This window comes from Trachinotus anak, unplaced genomic scaffold (assembly GCF_046630095.1).
Source record: "Trachinotus anak isolate AG129_WGS33_773 ecotype Australia unplaced genomic scaffold, CSIRO_AGI_Tana_v1 ptg000011l, whole genome shotgun sequence".
Lineage (NCBI taxonomy): Eukaryota > Metazoa > Chordata > Actinopteri > Carangiformes > Carangidae > Trachinotus > Trachinotus anak.
Window position 1 is genome coordinate 15,537,422 of NW_027273862.1, and position 23,354 is coordinate 15,560,775.

The following is a 23,354-nucleotide window of genomic DNA, read 5'->3' on the forward strand; positions in this document are numbered from 1 at the left end:
ATTCAGACATATCTCAAATGCTGAACATACTAACTCAAGCATCTGACAGTCATACACTTGCTCAGTAAGCAGGCCAGCTCAAGGAAACAGAGTGTCCTCAAGCAGTGTCCACAGAGATGGGATGCCTACAAAGGAGACAATATCTAACCTATATTAATATTAAGCAGTTTGGTTACATGATTACATTTCCTGGAAGGGCATCCTATCCTGCTTTGTTTTGTATTTTTATGTGTGCACGCCAGCAACATCACTGGAGGCATTATGTTTTCAGGTTGTCCGTCCATCCATCTGTGCCATAATTGTGAATGTGATCTCTTGGGAATGCCTAGGGAATGTCTTCAAAGTTGGCACAAATATTCACTTAGACTCAAGGATGAACTGCTTAGAGTTTGGGGGTCATTTGTTATTTGTTATTGCAGTTTCTGCAGCTTTCCTGTTCTCTGCACTGCCACTTTGCTGCTGTAACACTGTGAATTTCCACACTGTGGGACTAATAAACGCGATCTTATCTTATCTTATCTTGTCAAAGATCAAAGGTCAAGGTCACTGTGACCCTACAAAACATTTTGGCCATAAAGAACTCAAGAATTCATACACTAATAATGATTAAAATATAACACAAATGTCTAGTAGGATAAAATGATGAACTAACAACATTTTATATCCAAAAGGTTAAAGGTCAACTTCACTGTGGATCATAATTTTCTGCAAATACACTTTTCAGGCCATTATTCAATGTTATAACTCAGGAGCAGAAGGGGAGATTGTGACCACATTTCACATTTGGTTGGATACTGAACTGGTGACACTAATCTTGGTGCACAAGATGAAACGGTGGTGACTGAACAGGTCATCTGTGCTGCTGGGTTGAAGACGTGTGTGAAGCAGCCACGTTTAAGAATTTGTAGCTTCTTTGCAGCAACATCCATATTTGAAGCTTTGTCTGCTGTCATGGCTACAACCTTGTGTTCTATCAGAATCAGCTTTTTTGTCCAAGCATGCAAACACATACAAGGAACCCAACTCTTTCTTGTTTCTTGTTTCTCTTAGTGAACTTATACACTAATACAGTAGACACACAGCAGGACAGAAACAACAAAGCTTAACAAAGTCGAGTCAAATCAATGTCATTCACATATCCCTATATAAAAAAAAAATACACTTACTGCCTTTTATCAAATGCCTTCAAAATCTTCAATACATATATTATATGTGTCTGGACAGACATGGATGGAACCTGCAACCTACCTGGTTGGCGGAGGCATAAACCATGAGGTGGTAATTCTAATTTCTGTCACTTTTTGCAATGTGCAGTATCTAGGAAAGCCATCCTCCTTTCTTGCACAGAGCCCTGGAAGCCCCACATACTCCAGACTTGAAGATAAAAAACACATAGCCATAAGCTACTAGTGTATGTTTGGTGTTAGATGTGCTTGTTCTCAATCTATGTTGTCTGTAAAAACTCCTCCTAATGTGCAACATACTGTAAACAGACTATATCTCAGAGGAAGACATATTTGCTTCTGAACAACGCTGAGCCCTTAGGTTTGCCAAAGATGTTCATATCTTCATGTATTACAAATAGGAAATATACTTCTCATAAATAAGTTGCATTCTTGAAAAGCTGGACACTAAACTGAACTGGGAATTGTCACTTCCAACAGCATTGTATTAGCCGATGCTTGACTAAGTTTTGGCTCTTCTTTCTGTAAAGAAGCCCTCCACAGAGACAACTGTAGCCCTGCCTTGTTCTGTCACCTGACCCCACCACAAATACGTGAGTGGGCATACACAAGTAAGCTTTTCTCTTGTTACAACAAACCTCTATAGTACCACACAGTCTTGCTCTCAAAGAAGAGAGTGTGTGTGCACACACTGCACACACACATAAACATGACTGAATTCAGTGAAGATATAAAGAATAAAATACTAGCTTTAGGTTTGGTTCTGTTTCTCCTAAAGATAACTTTTTTACAATTCTGGAAAACACAGATACTAATATACAGTATGATGTCAATAACCAAACAACAGATGGAAGCCTTAACACAGCCGAAATAAATCAAAATCTCTCTGACACATTACAAAAGAATTACATTTAATATTTGAAGCAGCACAAACATGAGCAAACTAGGAGCAAATAAAAAACAGCCAGAGGGATTTTTATGTTAATATGTAAACAGCAATAGTTAATAGTTTATTTTACTCTGTTCTTAGATCTCTCACTGTGTTCAATTTACCCATCTTCAATTCAGCTTCTTCAGAAAATGGTCATGCTGTATGACTCCGTGATTACCTCACCATTACAGGCAGAGCCAGCTGTTTCTCAAAGGCCAGCAATGACAGGAAAAAGCAAGAAAGCACAGGAAAAGGATCTGTTTGACAGATAACACACAACAGACAAGCTTGGTGAAGAGGAAAACAGGGGAAGCTGGCTGAAAAAACAATATTTCTGAGGTAAATTATTGTTACACTCTTAAACGTGACAAAAAAGAAAAAGAGGAAGTGGGAAAAGCAGACAGAAATAACTGAGTCAGAAAGGTGCAAATGCAAAGAGATTTCCCATTAGCAAGATCAGCCCCAGAACTGAACTGGGATTACAAGAGTATATTAAAATATAATTTACTGTGTGTGCATGTGTATGTATTTGTACATGTCTCTATTTGAATACTGAAGAGACGATATTTGTGTTTAAATTGAAGGCAACAGAAAACAAAAAACTATTGTTGGTGAGTTACAGCAAGCCAGCTCATCCACATTTTCTATGTCACGTGTTGAAACACTGTGCAGTCCTAAGCTGGGGTCTAGTATGGGAAAGGCAAGTCTGACTCATTGTTTCCCTGGAGTTGTAGCATATCACATTTTGAACAATGTCTTTGATTCCTTGAAGCATCTACAGTGTCTGAATCAGAAATGTGAGTAAAAAATGTTCGTTTTTGCTTTTATTTGGTAAAAATTCAATTACCAGTCTCACATAGTCATAACATAGCTCACAGGTAAAAAAAAAAAAAAAAAAAAAAATACAAGTATCTCAATGTTGCTTCAGAATTATATGAAAACAATCGCAACTATCTTCAAAATCAGTTGTTGCTTTCAATGTTAGTAGCTTCATTAATGAAATCATACATGGACTGTTAAGACAGCATTTACAAAATGGCCGGCTGTGGAGGAGTACAGAGCGACAGAACTGGGAATTTACCAGCATTTATTTTCTTGCTACAGTCTTGTAAGCAATTTATGTGCAAATATTTTTCTCACACGCACTCTGTTGCAGCCAACTGTCGCTTATTACCAAGTGACAAGAACTCTGCTGATACAAATCTGAAAATATTTAAACAGTGTTGGTGCTTGAAATCATCTGTTTCCAAAACATGGGTGGCACCACTGTACTCAGACACTGTAAAACCTGGCCTTGACAAAAGATAGATAATCTAAAATGAATTGTTGTTAAAAACAGAATCACAAAGAGATAGATACAGTTCTTATATAACCAGACACTTCAATAAGGAAATACTATTATTGGGCCATAAACGATGGGAGAACTGAATGAACATTCATTCAAATGTACTGGCAGCTAATAATTAATGCAAAAGAATATATATAATGTTGTGGTGATGACATGGCAACTACAAATAATAAGGCCAGTGAGGCATAGGTCAAGGTAAAAAAAAAAAGACAAGCTAAATGTCATTAACAGACATGACATTAAATGAATGGGAAAGAATTAACAGTACTTAACAATGTTCCTTAAAATATTCTAATATTCAATAATATAATATTACAATACAATAATATTTATTTGTGGGTGTATTTTATAAAACTATTACTGCATCTTGTGTTCACAATTACAGTGCATAGGGTAGGACAAAGATATTCACAAAAAAAAAAACTATAAGTGGCATACTATGAGGTTACACTGGAAGACAAAAAGAGAGAGATAAGTGAGGAGGATTGTGTGTGTTTGTACTCAAACTGACCTTCCATGTGCTTGAAAATCCAGGTGCACAGTCCTGTCTTGAGGAGAGAGTGCCCTCTTGGCTCTCTGGTGACTGTTGTGCAGGGCTTCTGTGTCATATGACAGACCTTCATAATGGCGAATATATTTGTTCAAGGGGTTCTCAAACTGACCTGAAAGAGAATTCAGCGGCTCATCAATATTTGTCAACAAATATCTGCTGCAAGGCAGTAAAGGAAATCCACATTTTGTGTTGATATTCTGATATGATTCTAGGTCTCGTTAATATCCATCTTGTATAGAATTTGACTAATACAACGGACTGATATTATAACTTGCCAACCCCAACTATTTCTAGAAAAAGGCAGTATTCTATTGGTAAAAACAGTGAATGAGTCACCTCATGTCTTAAGTCATTCAATAATTTTATTTCAGTTAATGGGCTGACAAAACAGTAGTGAGCACTCCTTTTAAAGGACACATAAAAAAGAAAAAAACAATTGCACCTATACACCTGAGAGAATATCCAAATATCGCAACAGACATTTCAATATTTCATACTAATAAAAAGTGTTACTTATTACATTAATTGTAGCTCTGCTTTATTCAAGTGTATTCAAGTGTATTTATGCTATGAGCCAGCATGCACAGTGCCAGGGCCCTGAAACTTAAGAAGCTAAGTGGAATCCGACCATCATTTATTCTATTATTTTACTACTATGACATGTCAAAATGTTTTCATGAAAAAGTCTTATGCAGCCAGGTTGAGAAATGAGCAATGATTCTCTCTACAGCTATAGTACAAGCTGTCACTCACGAGATATGCTTAACAGGCTTATTCAGTTTACTGATGTGACCCCACAGAGGTAATCCTGTTGGCTTTTATACTGACCATTTTCTTTGTTCTTTTCACAAAGACAAAGAAAGCGGTCACTTTAAAGCACAAGTGAGGAGCATGTGGTGCCCATCAGGTGACTGAGGTTCTGTTTCAGTAGTACTGTATGTCATTGTGCGAGCTCAGTGGCTGAGTTTGCTGCAGGCTGTTCAAATGCTAATCTACATTCCAAGGCAACACAGAATGCTACAAACTAAATATCAGTCTCGAGTTTTGGGTTATAAGAAGAAAAACTGCTGTGAGCAACAAACTAGGGCTTTCAACATAGGTTTATTAGCAAGAGCTCAATTTAGAGAGCCGAGACCAACACTGGGCTCTAAGCTTCTGTAGTGACAAGCCTTGGAAATATCCACATTACTAAGAGACTCCCAGAGGCCAAAAAGGATGTAGGTGCTCCACCTTCCCTGTATTCTACTGCACTGTTTTGTTCATTACTGTAGGGCTTCCATGTGGTGGGAGTCACAACTCCCCAAACAGGGAGAGGCTGTACCAGGCTAGTAGTAACATGTCCATGAATGCAAGGAGAAAATATTCCAACAGTCAGCCTCTTTAGCCCTTCTTTGTAAATGAGAATAATGACAGAAAACTACAAACAACCAGCCTGACAAACAACATTAAGTGTTTAGCCGTGAGAGAGTGAGCTAGTAATTTATCAGTGAATATGTTGATTTTGTACACAAAACAAACACTGCCAGCTCAGACTCCCCAGACAGGCCTTTTCAGTGGGATGTGACAACTCCATTAATATGTAATAATGTGACAGCACAAAGCTAAGTTATAAACAGATGGTCATCTGTGTAATAACTTCGCAATAAATCCGACATTTCTGCTCACATAAAAATTTTTTTTAAAGAAACAAATATATCATATAAAAGAATGTAGCAACTATAGTGCTTTTACATGCACAGTAGCATCCTGATTATTATCAGGGCTATTGGAGTGAGCAATTTGTTTGAGCCTGTAAATATCCTAAATATATATCCTGGTTTCAGATACCTGAATAAGCCCTCAGTTTTTGGAACCGTGAATATGCTTGACTGAAATAAAAAACTACAGTGACACTTCTGTCACAGGTACATAGTTCACATAGGTGTTAGATAAAAATAACACAAAGTCATTTTACATACTGAAGTTAAAGTCTGTCACTGATTATTCAGTGGAAAAAATGATTATTGTTTATTGCACTTGCAAAATGCTGAGGCAATTCCATGCGTGGGGAAATGATGGCGACTGACACACCTAGATAGTCTGTAACCTGGGCAATGATAGAATCATCTATAAGGCAACCAGTAACCAGTTTACTGTTTTACACGTAAACATCACAACCGAATATGATAAAAAGTTATTAGTTATTAGTGTGTATGCAAAGGTACTCATAAAGACAGGTGGCTTCTCAACAGTTTTGTTTAAAATGAAAAAGAAAAAACAAACACTTATTTCCTACAGTCACAACAAAGACAACAAGGAAACCAGCTGTCACTCCCAAGTAGATGGACACATCCTTTAATACAGAGGCTGACACTGGACAACAACAAAATGTAAGTTATTAAGAGGATTACTACAGGTTAACCAAATCGGTTAAGTCCAAACTCAGGGAAAATGAGGCATCCTATGGCTGAGAGGTTAAGGTGTTGACCATGAACTGCAATGTCCCCTGTTTGACTGTGAGGACCTTTGCTGTAAGTCATTCCACACATCTCTAATGTCAACAGCCAAATAGAGGCACAGAATAAGCAGAAAGTAAAAAAAATAAAAATAAATCAGGGAGACTCAGGATTTTCTGCTCCAATGTTCCAGACTACTTTTCAAACTCTAACACTCAACCATGGGGCTCAACTGGTGTTACAATATTTCCACAGACTGAGACGCAGCATTCACTTTAAACGACCATCCCTGCAGTCCCTAAACTTCAAATATACTAAATCATCACCTGACAGTAACGCATCAATCCTACTTTGTTTAGGCCTAGATCATCTCACTAAGAGACAGTAGCTGAAATTTCTGGGTAGACAGCAAAACTGAGAAATAACTGGCAGTCAATTTCACCATAAAGGCAATGTCATCATGATTTCAGTGCAATCAGTTTCAGCCCCAAGTGCCCCAGTGAACCGTGAAGTGCAATTCTTGACAGACAGGAAATTGCTGACAGGAATAGAGGAGGTGGTAACAGTATGGATCACAACAGATCTGAGCCTTGAGGGTTATTACCATACATGCTGGATGATGGCAGACTAGCTAACACGACACAACAGAAACCCCACAGCTCATCGCAACTTAAATGTCTCTCCTCAACATTGAGCATCGTACAGCAATGGAAAATAACAGTAAGGGGGTTGGTTGTAACGTGCAAGAATCAGATCTGACTAGAACAGTCCATAACAAATCTCCATGCTTCATTTCCCAAGAAAATTATCTGCAATGAACCATCCACTGTGAGCAGACCAAGTAACAGCAGCTGTGTCAGTAGTGAGATGACCTTGTTTATCAGAAACACTGACTTCCTCAGACACATATTTGAGCTGTACAATGTTCACAAGCTACATTTCACATTCACATAGCTTTTTCCAGTGTGCCTGTCTCAGTGCACCTCACCCGAATCAAAGCTTGTACAGTGAAGGTGTTAAACACATCAAGTTACTTTGTGTATGAACAGACAAAAGGGTAACCACCGTGAAACATATCTGAAACCGATCATAAATTAAGGCTTTTGTAAACTGAAGTTAAAAAGAAAAAATGTCCCTGAAAGACAAAGTCAACATACAAAACTTAACTTTAACTTTTTATGAAAAGCAGTCAAGCTTACATGCACCAATGTTTAATGAAGCATGTGAAGAGAAACATGCATAGTCAGTAACATTGAAAAAAAAAAATCTATAGTTGGTTTTCCTGTCGTGGTTTTGGATACTGCTTCATCTTTCACTTTAAAGTGACTTGAGCTGATGGGTTTTGAATCTGTGCAGCATCCTTTTGCATAACTCAATCATCTCGCAGTGTCCTCAAGAGTTATAAGAGAATGTTAAAACACATTGAATTGCTGCATCTATTCCCATTAGTATGACCATGTTATTTACTTATATTTACCAATATCTGTCTGTGCACACAGTTTCAACCAGCACTCTCAGCAATTCTGAACGAATTTTGTTATAATATGTGCGAAGGATTTACACAACTGTATAAAAGTCCCTCACCAATAAGCATTATATTTCCATCATCTGGGCGGAGAGACACTACCTTCAGGTTAAATTTGTTTACTTGTAGTCTTATCAGCTAGACGACACTGAAGGTTTTGCTCGGCTTGTAATGTACTGAGGCCTGGAAACTATGATAAACTTACTGTGAAGGTACTTCGACAACTATCGCAATAAACTAAATTTGTTACTCAACCCTGGTATGATTAGGAAACGGTATTAAAGCGACTTGACATCGTGTGCGTTTTCAGCGGTTGTCCACAACACCAGTGTACCAGAGGAACTTTCAGTAAGGTTGTGTTACAGGTCAGTGGAGGAACATTTAAAAACACATTTAGCTTACAGGTTTGCTTTGTGGAGATGGAGTAGCTGTCAAACGCCGCAGCAGCGGAGCATATCATGTATCTACATGGGAGCCTGTCTTAAATATACACGCTGCCTTTTCCAGCGCAGCTAAACTTAACGTTTATCCAGTTGCCTTGAAATGGTTCAAACATCGGTGAATATCTGTGACTTCCGAGTCTATTAGCTACACTCCCACGGCTCTGGCGTGTGTTTGAAGACTGTTAGCGCTGTAATGTTAGTTTAACAGTCAGTAACTGTCAAAAAAAAACACATGCTGTTCTGCCATGAGAGTACTTCATTTGTGTCACCCAGAGGAAAGTAGCCTGACATCCAGTCAATAAGGCCTGGCTAACCTGGCCTATGTACACACTGTGACAATAAACACAGGTAAGGAGCCACAACCACAACAGTTATAACATTAGCCAGCTAGCTAGCAAGTTAGGTAGCCAGAGTCCAACTGGCTGATCCGATTAGCGCTAGCTCCACTGACGATCACTCAACACTTTCCTTTCGCTGTGAATCGGTGACAAACTTACCTGTGATATCGTGTAGGAAGCAAAGAATTAGAGTTAGTTTAACAAATATCATATCGAAATTCCCTGTAAGCCCAGTGAACCAGCAAAGCGACCAGGCGGTAACGTTGATTGCTTCTTGTTTCGTTTTTCTTTCACTTAAAGGTATAGCCGCCCTTCCTAGTTAGCTGGCTCTCATCACAAACACCGGCTGCGCCTGTCTCAGCAGCCAGCCCAACGTCAGACAGACACACACACACACACACACACACACACACACACACAGACAGACAGACAGACAGACAGACAGACAGGCCGACACACAGACAGACAGGCGCTCCTCCCTTCCGCTGTTGCCTGCCAAGAGAGCTTGGACGCACCCATCACCAAGCTACGATGGTAGTTATAGGTTGAGCGACTATAAAGAACAACAACAAATTACTTCTACACTAGATACACAAAAGAGCAACAAAACGCTGTGACATGAACTTCTCTGCAACCAACCTGAAAACATGCTGCAAGCTGCTATTCGAGCACTGTTTTCATCACTCACCATCACCCACCGACCAGTTGTTTACTGCCTTAAATCAGGACTTCCGTATTTACCATCTATTTCTAATTACTTTATATATATATATATATATATATATATATATATATATATATATATATATATATATATATATATATATATAGGCCTACTTTAAAATAGCATATAGTTATTTAGATATTTAAGAAAAATATCACTTTCTATCGAAGTTCTTCAACACACTTCAATTAATTGCAAAACTCACCCCCAATACATTTATAAAACAATACACATCTGATCTGATAGTTAAATGCTTTATTTAAATGCATTTTGCTGTTTGTTTTAAACCAGATTTCTTTTTATATGTTTGAATTTATTTTAAACTCTCTTTTATTGACATGTGCATTAGTAGGGTGCAGAGGTAAAAGAGATTCTCACTGGAACAACTTGTATGAATAAAGATATAATTATTGAGCAAGTAACCATTGTTTGCCATAGTTGCACAATTGTAAAAGATGGAAGTATTCTAGCTGTACAGGAAATCAGTTATTACACATTTCCTGAAAGTTTGGTATCTGTTAGATTAGAGATTGATCATTTTAGTCATTCACATTTCTTTTTTTCCCACCCATGAGGCCAATTGTTTATGAAAGCTCACAATACTAACACTAACTAAGTAGACAGCAGAATGATAAGAGAGTAGATGAAAATCACACAATTACAATTACAATTACTTTTACAAGCAGATGAAGTATGTTTACATACTGCTGCCAGCGGTGAAAAAAAAAAGTATTGATTTCCTGGTTGGTTTCGTTTGTCAGCCACAAGGCCACAAGTTATGTCAAGTCTCTGCACTTTACACAAATTATCTTTGAATAAAAACACTAACAACACACATAGATATGTGATTTGACACCGGTAAATCTTTTATAACGTGTCATTACAGTCCTCTCAGCCACCTCTTGTTGCTTCTGTGTCTGGTTGTATCAGATGTTTTATGTCCTAAGACCTGGCCAGGTCAAACAGACTGATGTGTGTCCCCATATTCTGCTGGAGGAAGGACTGTTATGCAGTCTGATAGAAAGTCTGATTTGATGTACCTGTACAGCTCTATCGGGAAAGAGTGCCCATGCTCCTCCTCTGTCCGGTCTAGGAATTGCTGCCACCCAGTGACTCTAAAATGTTACTGCATGTGGATTGACAGGCCAGTCAAAATAACCCCTTTACCCTGTGTCTATAGCCTATATGTGCACTGGAAGTCCGGAGAAATTAAACGCCCCAAATTTAGAAAACAGGAACATTTAAACGTTATAAAGGATTAGGGGGAACTCGAGTTCAAACCACCGTGGTTTAAACCAGTGGAAGCTGAGAAAGATAAGAGAAAGATGTTCGTGGTATCTTTGTTCAAACTCTCAACTAGTAACTTCCTCGTCGTTTCCAAAATCTCGAGAGATCTGGCTACGCGAGACTATACTGAGCTCACAAATGCGCGTACACGCGTACGTAAGCATAGTACGTAAGGCTGTCACGGCCACGGCAAGTTGTCTTTATGCTACGTTCAAGGACCCTCGTAATAAGGGGCCGTCAAATGTTCCAGCGGTTTGAAGATGCATTCAGATACACTGCTACACACTGTACAAATGTTTGAGATTATATTTTTTAAAGTTTAACAACTTATATACACTAACTCTTATCTTGCCTATGAGTTTGAAGATAGGCATGGTAAGTAATTAAATAGTGTCAAAATTCATGATAGACCACATGCTCTAGAAATCCGAAAGTCATCCGCCTCAGCTTTATATCCTTAGGACAGACTCGGTTATCAACATCAATAAAGCGTCTAAAATGAATAAAATGGTCACTGTCTGTCGGAAACACAGTTAACTCGAAGATACAGAATTCGGCCTTTTTTAATGAATCATCAATAAAAAGTAGCTAAAATCTATCCGTTGACTTATATAAATTTATAGGAAATAGTATAAAAATATGAAGACTTATCCCGGATGGGCAAAAACTGAGTAATTTTACAGAATACGAGGGCACCGAAACGCAGCACCGCCTGCCAGTTGGTTTTTCTACCGCCCCCTTGCTCGGCCTGAAAGCAATTCACTCTGATGACGTCACTCGCAGAGTTGTCATGGCGTCTTTGGGAACGAAGCTGCTGCTGCTGCAATTTAGCTAAAATCTGTCGACAGCCCGTAGATCGAAATGGAGAAAAATGCAAACCTGCATCGAGACACTGACGGAAGCTCTTTGTGTGCCACGATTGCGACAGAGATGGGTGATGTTGCGGTTGTCGGCGGAGTGAAAGGAACAGCCGAGAAATGCAAGAATAGTGAGGCTCCTCACAGTACTTTGGTTAACGTTAGTTGTAATGACAGCACCACAAATGTTGGTGCTCCCAGCGCCGCCAATGACACGTCCAGTGCCGGGAAGTCCGACGTGCCAGAAGCGGCCGAAGTCCTCTCCGTACAGGAGGGTAAGAAGAAGGACATCGAAGCGAGCGAATCGTGGTCGGGGTCTGGGGATCGGATAAGTAACGGGATGGGGCATGAGTCGGTGGTGGCTGCAGAAGATAGAGAGGGTGGTGCCTCAAAGTTAGTAAACAACAAAACCGATGGCCCGTCCTCACCTCCCGCTAAGGAGAGCACAGATGTTGGGGCTGAGGTTTTGGCATGTGGAGATAGTGAACCGTCAAAACTTGCCAAGCCGACTCATCTGTGTCCGGACAGTGCAATCACAGCAGACGTCAAGTTGGGGCTGTCCGGTGATCGCAGCTTATCGGAGGGTTTGCCGAGTGGGAGTGACCCCGATCCCAGCCTCGGCGGAGAGTCCCGAAGCATAGATTCACTAGAGTCCTTCTCCAACCTCAACTCATGCCCCAGCTCCGACCTGAACAGCGAGGGACTGGAGGACAGAGGGCTTGCCCTCGCTCTGCAGAACGAGTATGGGGCCGATGGGACAAAGACTTCGTGCATTAAGGACCGGTCCGCCGGCCAGTCTATATACCACATCAAGTGGATCAAGTGGAGGGAGGAGAATACGCCGATCATCACCCAAAACGAGAACGGCCCTTGTCCATTACTGGCAATTATGAATGTCCTTCTGCTTGCATGGAAGGTAAAGGCTCTAAGAACAGCATGGATCGATAGAAACTTAATTCTAACTTAATACAAATAGGCGTGTTTCATAAGGTAGCTCTGAGATCTATCAAGAGTTATTTTATGTAATTACAATTGAACATTTGTATAATTTAACATTTAGATTTGCTAAGGGTTAACATACACATCTAACAATAGATTTAGTTTATAAATCCTGGTTCCTGTCTATCCCTACGCTCGTCCTGTCAAGAAAATAATCTGTCAAGACATGTTCATATACGATTACTCAATTTTAGCATGAGATGTGGATTTATTTCAACATGTCAGCGCATGTTGAATGCTGAGGAGGGATGCAAGGTGTTTTACTGACTGAAGTCTCAACAATAAACGGTTTTGTCCTGTTTTGGTTAACTTTTGTTGCAGGGCATTGCCTGATAAACAAGTAATTAATGAATAAACAATGAGTGCCCGTGTGTCTCTGTTGCAGGTTAAAATGCCACCCATGATGGAAATTATAACTGCTGAGCAGCTCATGGAATATCTTGGTGAGTGTTTGTTGCCGTTAAGCCTGTTACACAAGAGCAAGTTGATGCATCATCATTGATCGAAGGGGAAAATGTAATGAGTTATTACGCCATGTAACCCCATTGAATCTGGTCCTCCTCTGTTTGTTTTTTCCACTTGGCTTGAACTGGCAGAAAATTACAAATTTATAAAGTCTAATAAATAAACTATATACCTCATTGGTCTGCTTTTACAGAGCCACAGCAAGTTGAATAAGTGTTGCCCACAAGTCCACACTTGTAAACATACTAAAATATAAAGCCACTGGCACAGAGTTCCAGCAACCTAGTAAACATTCTTGTGTTTCACATCCCCTCAAATGAGTGGATACATACAGTACTTAAGGTCAGATATATATATACACAAACATATATATATATAGAGGTAGAGACCAGAGCAGGGGAAACCCCATTGAGCCAACCCCCTGCTGTTGCAAAGGAAGATATCTCAAGAGATATCTATTCTTTCTGGCTGTCTCCTTCCCTCCATAACTAAAATTATTCTACAATATCAAAGCAGAGGGTCTGATTACAGCAGGGGCTCTTCAGAGGTAGAGCCAGTCCTCACTAGTGTCCCCTGTCAGCTCTATCAGGGCCTTCAGTATCCACTGGCATTAGAAGACTAAAATGTTCTACATCACAGCACTATATGTGAACTCCTGTTTTATGGCAGACTGTCCCTCACAGTGATTGTTGAGCTTATTTGTGTCTGTTAGCTGTCATGGCTCAAATAGTGATCCAAGTCTCATCTCTAAAAATCACAGTGAAATAATAAATAACGTTATCTTTATCACTTCATTAATTATCTTGTCTGGTACACAGAAGCATGAGTTCACCATAAGTTCACTTACAGCACACAAAGCTGAACTTGTGTAATGTCCAGGGGATGCTGGATGACTTCTAAACTCAGTACAGTTTGTCATAACACGTAGACACAAACAGCAGGGGTGACAATGGGTGATGAAGTTCAAATGTGTCATTTAAAGTCGGGGGGGGCAATCAGCAGCAGCATGACCATGATCCAAAGGCTGACAGATACAGACATTAAGGGAGGGCCAGAGTGAGTTCACAGTCCAGTGGAGAGCAGAACAGTTAGGGGTTTTTCCTTGTTGTCGACATACTGTAGTAAAACCACTCAGCTGGCTTGCCCCCTGCTGGAAAAAATCTTGACTTGCACTAAAATCTTCATCTAGGGTGACAGCATAACAACAAGTCAGAGGAGTTTTTTTTTTTTTAAACTGCCACCAGCAGCATGTCTATTGGTCAGTCCAATCATCTTGTGAAACTTAAGTTCATATGTCCCAGACCACAGCTACAGAGTTTATGAGCCTAACTCCACTTTTTTCAGTTAAAAAAGTGTATGTTTGCTGCGCAAAATCCTGAAAAACCTGCTCATTGTAACATTAACTATATTCTATGCTTACATAAGCTAGTTTAAGATTGGGCAGTTATTTCTCACAGCATGCGCACATAGAAATCATCATGCCTTTCTGGGTCAGCCATTACAATTATTAAAAAAAAATCATAAAGCCTTACTTACAAGAAAAAATACTTTTCAATGAATATACTGCATTCATTCTATTTGCTTTAGGAAAATACATGAGAGCATTTTTTTTAATCTCCGTGTGTATCTGTTTTCACTTAACGCTGATGACAAGAAGTCGATGGCATTCCTCAGAGTAATTCTCAGGAAAAGTTTGTGTTGACAGTGCAGCGTGATACTCTCGCCAGTTCCTAATACATTAATGATTCTCTGTGAAACTCTCTGAAAAATACTTACACCACAGTTTCAAAAGTCAGGAGTAGACCGCAATAAAACTTTCACAGCAATAGCAAGAATGTCTTTTCATGGCTTTTCTTGCCCTTCAAAGTGTGTGAAACGCTTTAAATGTTGCAGCATGTTTGTAGTGCTGAACAGAGCAGGAGCCAGACATCTGCCAGGCTGTGCTCTCTGCCACAGCCCGTGCTGCCACAGAGCTGAGTCGACACAGATCTCAGTTGTCACCACAGTGGACATGACTCAAAGGATCCTACATATTTGGCACAGCCTTTTCTAAAAAAAAAAACCCACAATGAGTATCCTCTACAATTGCTTAAGCTAGGAATCCATAGTAATAATCAGTGCCAAGCAAGTTGTTGTGATTGTTTCACTCTGCCAGTAAAATGTAACTCAACATATCTGGCAACCTATCTCTCTTTCTGTCCCTCTGCAGGAGACTACATTCTGGAAACCAAGCCTAAAGAGATATCAGAGGCTCAGCGGCTAAACTACGAGCAGGTAAGGCCTGCCTAATCAATGCGGAATATTATTATTAAACAGGCATGTGTTTTTGCCAATGTGTATGCATTTGTAAGCTGCTGACTGTTTATGGTACTTGAGGAGCGCAGGGCTTTTGGAATAGACTCGCTCTTTGTCTCCTCTCTCGCTTTCTGTGTCGGAACCATAACTATGCAAGTTTAACATGAGCTCTCACTGACACATTAAAAATTTTTCAGATGTTATATCGCAGCTGTTATTGATACATTTTCACCACAGATCACAATGTGCAACGCACACTTCTCTGATGTGGCACACAGACATTCAGTATAGCTGCATGCCTAAAGCAGGTTTGCACATTTACATAAAGGTAGCAGAGAAGGTCAGCAGATGTTCCATAATATGGAAATAAGCATTGGGTTGATTGCAAACCACATAAACGGCAGCTTAGCTTTTTTTCCATTGCTCTATAGGTTACATAAGATATGTCTTGCAAGGCCTGGGGAACAACAGGGGTCAGGAGTGTCAGATTATGTTGTTTCGCATGGCGGTGAATGCTTAGAGACGCATGGCTGGGTTCAGCTCCCAGCTATTACTGAGGCTGTGTGTGTGTGTGTGTGTGTGTTGCTCACCATGAGAGGCACTTGGAGATGGAGCTCCAGCTCCCCTGCTTCCTCCCTTCTCCACTGCCTGCCTATGGTGTGGGAGGTGCCCTGCCTCTCCTCCTTTTGCGTGGCAGAGCACCAGCACATCTGTGAATGATTTGAAGCCGCACTTGTCCCTCATTTAGAGAGGAGAAAAAAATAATATGCAGTCTCCTCACAGACGCTCACTGAATGGCTTTCTAAATTTACCTTGAGCCAAAATACAACCTCTTCAATAAATCAGTGGTGTCCTCAACGTGCAGAGTTAGAGTAAGGGAGTGGTTAGAGTTTGTGTTGCATAGTTATTATGGTGGTCTAATCCTAGACACTAGCCTGGGAGCTGTGTTGCATGTGGGTGTCCTCATGTCCGTGTGCTGTGGTTGACACAGTGTGTGAAGACTACAGTGGGCAGGGCTCTGGGATGCTGGAAGCTGGGATATAAAAGACGGCAAGTCTGTGAGATGTGTTTATGTACACATCAAACAAAAGGTTTCCTCCTCTGTGCATCCCAAAGAAATGTGTTTTCACCACTTATTGGATTGTTATGAAATACAACTGAAGCAGCCCAGACTTTTTAAAGAGCTGTAGGAGTTCATAACGGAAGTAGTTCTATTTATAAATTCAGCTCAAAAAACATAATCTGTCACAGGAGTGTATGAGGCTTAAAATAGCAGCTGCACGGCTGCTCTTTAGCTATTGTTAAATATTTACTCAGAGGAGCTGTGGAAGTGAGAGTGTAGTTTTGCTCTGCTTTTGTCTCCTTTTGTGGACCCAGCTCAACACCACTCTTATAAGGCAACTCATCCATGATGAGTGTTCAGCCATTGGAGGAAATGGGTTATCGTGTTAAAGAAGCCTCTTGTTTTAATTTGATGTAATTCATAGTAATGGGCGTTGTTCACTAATGTTTTTTAACCCTTTCCTTTGTTCTGACTAAAGCAAATAGAATCTCAATGTGGTTTTCAAAAAGCGTCACTCTCTGATCTTGCGTATGCCCTCAACCCTAGTCTGTTGTCACACATATCTGTTTGGTTGACGCCCTGCTAATCAAATTAAAGGCTTTCCAAATATAAATCCATGAGAAAGCAGACATTAACAGAGACAAAAACATAATGAGAAATTGCTGATGGTGATGTCAGAGATAAAGGAAATGGTTTGTCTTAATGGTTTGTCTTAAAGTAACAATCATGAAAGCTCATAAAAAGAAATACAGCTCAGTTTATTAGCTCTGTATACAGAGCGAAGCATTGAACGGATGAGTAACGGGAGAGGCTGTGCAGCTTGTGGTGCTGGATGCTGATTTAATTCAAGCAGGATCCATCTAATTATAAGATCAGAGATAAAGCTATACACAGGTTTATCAGTGTGTTAGGTACACGTGTTCATTTTAATGCAATCCCATTCGAAAAACTAGGAGCTGATTCACCTCTGCTGTTACTTTTAGGCCATAGTTAGTGGTGTCGTTGCACCGGATGGCATTATATTGACAGGTGTTCTGTCCTCCTTTTGTATTTAAATGGTGGCTGACAACATTACAAACATAAGATTATTTTGATGATACAGCTAACAAAAATGTGGAGCAGCAGTGGCTGCAGATGTGCTGCAGTTTACAAGACTTACAGTCTTTGGTCTTTGGCTCATTGATCTGCTGTGTATATTTTCTATAGATGTTTATATGAATGCAGAAAGACTCATCAACATACAAATGTCAGACAGTTCCATTCCCTAAAATCATCTTCATTGAGCAATGACTTAAATATTTTTGTGGTAGTATCAACCGTAGTATGTATTTCTTAACTAAAAACTTGCTCAATGGTGTTGCTTGGCAGAAACATTGGTGGAGAATGCAACATGGAGAAAGCAGCTCATTCCTCCAAATCTAGAAGCAAGGCCTCTTTCTTTTTCACACATTTATATAGTGTAAGACTTGACCATAGTTTAATTTGTTAGCTGCATTGTGCTTTAATGTGGGAACCGCTTCATGTGATCAACTGGGACCATCATAAAATGAAAGCCTTTCTTTATCTTGGAGCTGTAATACCATATTCTGTGAACTACCAGTTAATTTGATCTACTCGGGCTTTTGTTTTCAGGCAAATTTTGGTTGAAAGTGTTCAAAGTGAGAGAGAGGCAGACAGGCCTGACCATAAACACTTCCGCTGAAGACTGAAAGTGAAATACAGAAAGGCCTCAGCAGAGCACTGTGCTAATGTTATGCCGTGAAAATGCATCCAACACAAGCATCTGATCTCTGTGCGCTCATCTGCTGTTGGAGCCTTCTGCCCTAAAGGGAAGAGATGTGATCCATTACGCCGCCCCGCTAATCCTGCCATCACTGCTGCTCATGAGCATCCTAATCCGCACACTCAGATGGGCCAGCTGAAGGCTTTTCACCTCAGCTCTCTGCACCGGAGCTGGTGTAGCTCACTGCTTGTTGGATGTATAGTGTCTCTACTGAAAGAGAACTGAGTCCACACTCTGCACTGTCAACATTTGCAAATTTGTTTTTAAAATGATGGATTTTGTGACATTTGGAGTCATTACACCCATCGCACAACATGAAAGATGGTAAAAAGTCTTCAGTAAGAGGAAATGATGGATATTACATTTCATAGTACGTACTCACAAACAAAAGGTTTCCTCCTGATTCATATTCATATGCAAGCTAAGCAATACACAATAGTTGAAATTAGTATCACAGTATTAATAAGAATAGGTTTGTAGTATCAGTATGGCAGTATGGCAAATGAATGCAAATTCAGGTCATAGAATAATCAGACAAACTCTTCACACTAAAATAAACGCAGATCTAATGAATCTGCAGTTTGTATAATTATGGTATTTTTTGCTCTTGGGTAATTTTCCTTGTATTGCCACTGTCTCCAGTAGTGTATTGTGAAAGAGCTGAAATGAAATGGAAATTGCACACTCATAATAGAGTTGTAGGGCTCAGCTGTAAGGTTTATCTTGATCTCAGAGTTAAATGGCAGCAGAGGTTTAGAGCCAGCTGGGAAACATAGCTCTGAGGCATAATGCAACAATTAGTCTGTTTTGTTGGGTTCTCAGGTGTGTGCTGTATACATGTGGCATACTTAGGATGTGATGTGTGTATAAAGTATATTATATATGTAGTTCATTCTGTTCAACCCTTGAGTCACTTATTCAAAATAAAGGAAATCCTTTCTACATATGTATATTTTTGACAGCCTTTAAAAACATTCCCTCTACTACCAGAAAAAAAACACAGAAAGAACATATTCGATTCAGACCAGCAACATACATACAAGCACATTAATATCAGAATTAGTGTATTCATTTAGCAAAGCAAACAACAGAAGCAACAGAAGAAGAATTCCAACAAAGCAAGTTGTGCTTATCTGTATTACATATGTTAAATATTGACTGCATCTCACCGAATTGAACTGGCAAAATGAAAAGTCTTCTTTCCAGAGCCGTTTATAGTGGATTTTTTCAACATGAGAAGCAGGTGTAGACAGAAAAAGATGAAACCACCAGCCTTACAATCAATTCGGATGTTTTCAGAGTGAAAAGCAAAAGGCAGCAGAGTGGTATTTTCTTTGTAGTAGTTTTGTTTAGGCAACATGCATACCAGAGACAACAAATCCAGTTAAAACCCCACAGGAGTGGGGTGGTAGATTTATTTTATTGAAAGTTGTAAATACCCATAGCATTTTAGGGAAAGTGCAACTGTCACAACATTGAATGCAATGGTAAAATGTAGGGAACTGACTGGTTATAGTTCCATCAACAATTTGGTTTGGCTTAATTAAACCCAGAACAGCTATTCTTACACTATTTTGTGTTCTGTGTTTGAGGGTGTTCTGGGTTTTACTCAGTAAATGTATCTCGATGAGATGGTAAACCTGTCTCAGGCTTTATGCTTCCAGTCTTTGTTCTGTGTAATGTTACCTCCCTGGTGTGAAGCTGCATACTGTATATACTGCACATGAGGGAGCTAGGTTTCTGTCTACATTATCCAGTCTGGTACAATAGCACGGGCAGTGTGGATTCTGATGGTCTGAAGGGGTAATTATGTGAAAAATTGTGTGATCTTAATGCGGGCCTTCTGCTACAGTGACTCATCTCCCATCATCAGGACAGAAAGGCCCAACAAGTTACCAGAGTTAGTCATATAAAGTTGATATTTACTCACTAACTGACTTACTAAAAGAGTGAATTAAATGTGTTACCCATCCATTTTTATCTCCTCAACTAACTATGGCTTTCACTAGAGGTAGTAGTGACATCTGAGCTACAGGATGAACTCTGTAGTGGATTGTTACAGTGTGGAATAATTCTGCATCTTCATGTTAAAAGCATTAAAAGATGGACCAATATATTGTAGTGTCGTCTAAATGAACAGACTATAACCTTGAAATGGCCACAGGACTGAATCATCGGACATGAATGTATTAAAATTTGAACATTTTAGAGGTGGCCCGGTGGGCTGGAGGTTTAGGTTACTGATCACTTAGTCACAGTGTCGTCCATTCAAGTCCAGCGGAGGACTTTTGTTGAGTGTCATCCCTCCTTTCTCTCTCTCCCCTCCTTCCCTGCCATGTTTCTACTGTCCACCATCAAAAGTAAAGGAAAATCATACAAAGGCTGTGTTTATTGCAGAGCTATTGGACTACATTATATTGTCTCGTGTTCTTGTTATTTTGTCCACTCATAGTTAATATTATCATAGGGAAATATCATGTCTCATGATGATGAGTCTGAAAGCTTGCACAGAAATGTGATATCCTGGCAGAGACTTTTCCTGGCAGAGACTTCTCTTTCTCCCTGTGGTTGTAGGTTGATTGATGGTAAACAGAGTGAAACCTAATAAGTAAATATGAAAACTCAACTTAGTCACAATGAAATAATTGTAAAGCAGACAGATTTGACAAAACCAAATGAAGGGTTGAGTGTGTGCATAAATGGCTGCTAATGGTTTCTTGTAAAGGGAGAAAAATCAATCCTCAATATCTCCCACTATGCTGGCAGTGTACAGACAACCAGGAATAGTGTAAAAAATGGAACACAGCTTAAGGGCAACAGCTGGACTGGACACAACTCTTGGTTCTGTATAATGTTCACAATACATAAGCAAACATATTTTAGACTTGTGTGTGTAAACCTCAGGTTCACATCATTTAATCCCTCAGCTGCATTGTTATCACACAACCCTTATCTTTTTCCTCCTTGTTTCCTAGAACATGAGTGATGCCATGGCCGTGTTGCATAAACTGCAGACGGGTCTGGATGTGAATGTTAAGTTCACAGGGGTGCGGGTCTTTGAGTACACCCCAGAATGCATTGTGTTTGATCTGCTGGACATCCCCCTTTACCACGGATGGCTGGTTGATCCCCAGGTGAGATGGACCTTACCCATCGCAGCTGTTTTTCTGTGCCTCCCTAATAGCCAACCTGTTTTGTTGTGCTTCTGTCTATCCTCAACACATCTCTTTTTCAAATCCACTATACTGAAATACTGAAAACTGTGGTTGCTTTAACATCTGAAGTTGGGTTCATTTGGTCCAGATGAAGGGGAAAAAATTACAGACTTGCTTTGAAGTTCTTGTCTGGTTTTGTGTTCACACTAACTTATTACAAAAAAACCAGGTCAAGTAAACATGCGGTCTAACAGGCTGGAAGGTAACTCATTTTGTTACACCGGTGCGGGTTGTTTGTGCCGTGAAAACAAAGCAGACCACAGGGTTTTGTGACTGTAGATTTGCATGAATTCTGCCAGTCCTGAATTTTAAAAGAAGCAGTCTTACAAGCGTTATTAATATATTTGCCCTATCACTTGGTCGCACAAATACCACAAATCAAAAACTGAATAGGAGTTAAAGTGTCCTGCTTTGTGTCATAATCAGTTATTTTTCATGAGCTTTTCTTGACATCAGAGAACATGAATTAACACATCAGGTTTTGTAAAGTGCAGCACGACTTGCTGTTGGATTTCCCCACATGGATCACTTTAATGGTGATGACTGTGGCCAAAACTGTTCGATCAATATGTCGCTCCATATGAATTCATGCTTATAGCTTACACGCTCAATAAGGAATATAAGTTACCAAAAGGTAACCATATATCTGCCTTTTCCTTAATCTGAACCTAATAAACCAAACTGTAGATGTGAAAGCGCCTCAGCTTATGTCAAACAAACAGCGAGGTGTAGACACGTGTAATGTTTAGTTTTGTTTTGGTGACTGTCATCCTGCAACATCGGTGCTACAAAAGTCAAAACACAGTTTATTCTGGTGACTTATACTGAACTTTCTTGTGCCCTGTGGGTTTATTCATCTTGTCATGTCGTGTCATAAAGAGCTCCGAAATAAAGAGGTGGTTAGGAACATTATTAGTCAAAATTGAAACTTGATCTCGTATGTTATTTAAAAAAAAAAAAACAGACAGCTAGAAACAGGACTAAAACCTGGTGTTTGTACCATGTGAAATGGATACAGTAGTTGGTGTCAAATAGAGTGCGATCGTTTCGTTTTGTTCCCTTAACCACAATTATTGCACCATTAACCACCAAACATACATGTTACCATACCATATTTTCCTTGACGGCTCCTACAGCAGCAGATGGATTGTGTAAATTCAATAGTAGTTTAGCTTTAAAATTTAAACTACTGTCATAGCTACAACTACCTCACAATCCACAAACTAATAACTCCAAAGGTCTCTTGGAACCAGACTACCTCCTTTTCAGGTGGTCTAAATAAATAAAATTTGCAAGTAAATGTACCAGAGTTCAGTTGTACCAAAAAGTAATCAGGTTTACACAGTGATAAAAGTTTCAGCATGAACCCCTTGTTACCAGAATCTTTCTCTCCGTTATAAATTTTGTATAAATCTACTGTGGCTTTTAGTGAAACAGCACAAAAGCCTGGTGAATGTTTTCTCCCACAGTTTTTATCTTTGTTTGCAGATGCATGACATTGTCAAGGCAGTGGGCAACTGCAGCTACAACCAGCTGGTGGAGAAGATAATATCCTGCAAACAGTCAGAGAACAGCGAGCTGGCAGGTGAAGGTGGGTCCTTTCTCTCTTCACTCCCTGTACTTTCTGACCTGCCCCACTCCCCTCCTGCCCCCCCCCCCCCCCCCCCCCCATATCTTCCCTGTCATCCCCTGTGTTCTTGCCTGTGGGAGCAGAAAAAGAGAGACAGTAGTGCTTTTTGGGGAAAATGTTTTAAGAGAAAATCCTGAGCTTCAGAGCTACATCTTGATGAACATCCTCCTTCTATTAATTTTACATTACATAGTGAAGTCAACTATCCCCAGCTTCTTTGTTTCATATGTAGTGGCACAAGTGCAACTTTGCAGAGAAACAGCAGTGTCCACTTGCATT

General features: G+C 39.8%; 2 protein-coding genes across 5 annotated transcripts in view; one reads left to right on the plus strand and one right to left on the minus strand.

Annotated features, from left to right (window-relative positions):
* Positions 1-9,131, minus strand: part of adam10a (ADAM metallopeptidase domain 10a) — a 25,247-nt gene extending 16,116 nt beyond the window's left edge. Inside the window, exons 1-2 of the mRNA XM_071488378.1 lie at positions 8,917-9,131; positions 3,975-4,125 (exon numbers count right to left, since the gene is read on the minus strand). Of these exons, the coding sequence (XP_071344479.1) occupies positions 3,975-4,125; positions 8,917-8,968 (203 nt within the window). The 5' untranslated portion in view covers positions 8,969-9,131. The remainder of the gene's footprint in view (positions 1-3,974; positions 4,126-8,916) is intronic.
* Positions 8,690-23,354, plus strand: part of mindy2 (MINDY lysine 48 deubiquitinase 2) — a 20,081-nt gene continuing 5,416 nt past the window's right edge. For 3 of the 4 annotated variants that reach the window (XM_071488379.1, XM_071488380.1, XM_071488381.1), the window contains exons 1-5: positions 11,523-12,541; positions 13,010-13,067; positions 15,299-15,363; positions 21,206-21,364; positions 22,934-23,036. In XM_071488379.1, the coding sequence (XP_071344480.1) occupies positions 11,630-12,541; positions 13,010-13,067; positions 15,299-15,363; positions 21,206-21,364; positions 22,934-23,036 (1,297 nt within the window). In that variant the 5' untranslated portion in view covers positions 11,523-11,629. Of the gene's footprint in view, positions 8,768-11,522; positions 12,542-13,009; positions 13,068-15,298; positions 15,364-21,205; positions 21,365-22,933; positions 23,037-23,354 lie in introns of those variants that run through there. The other variant, XM_071488382.1, reaches the window with a different exon arrangement.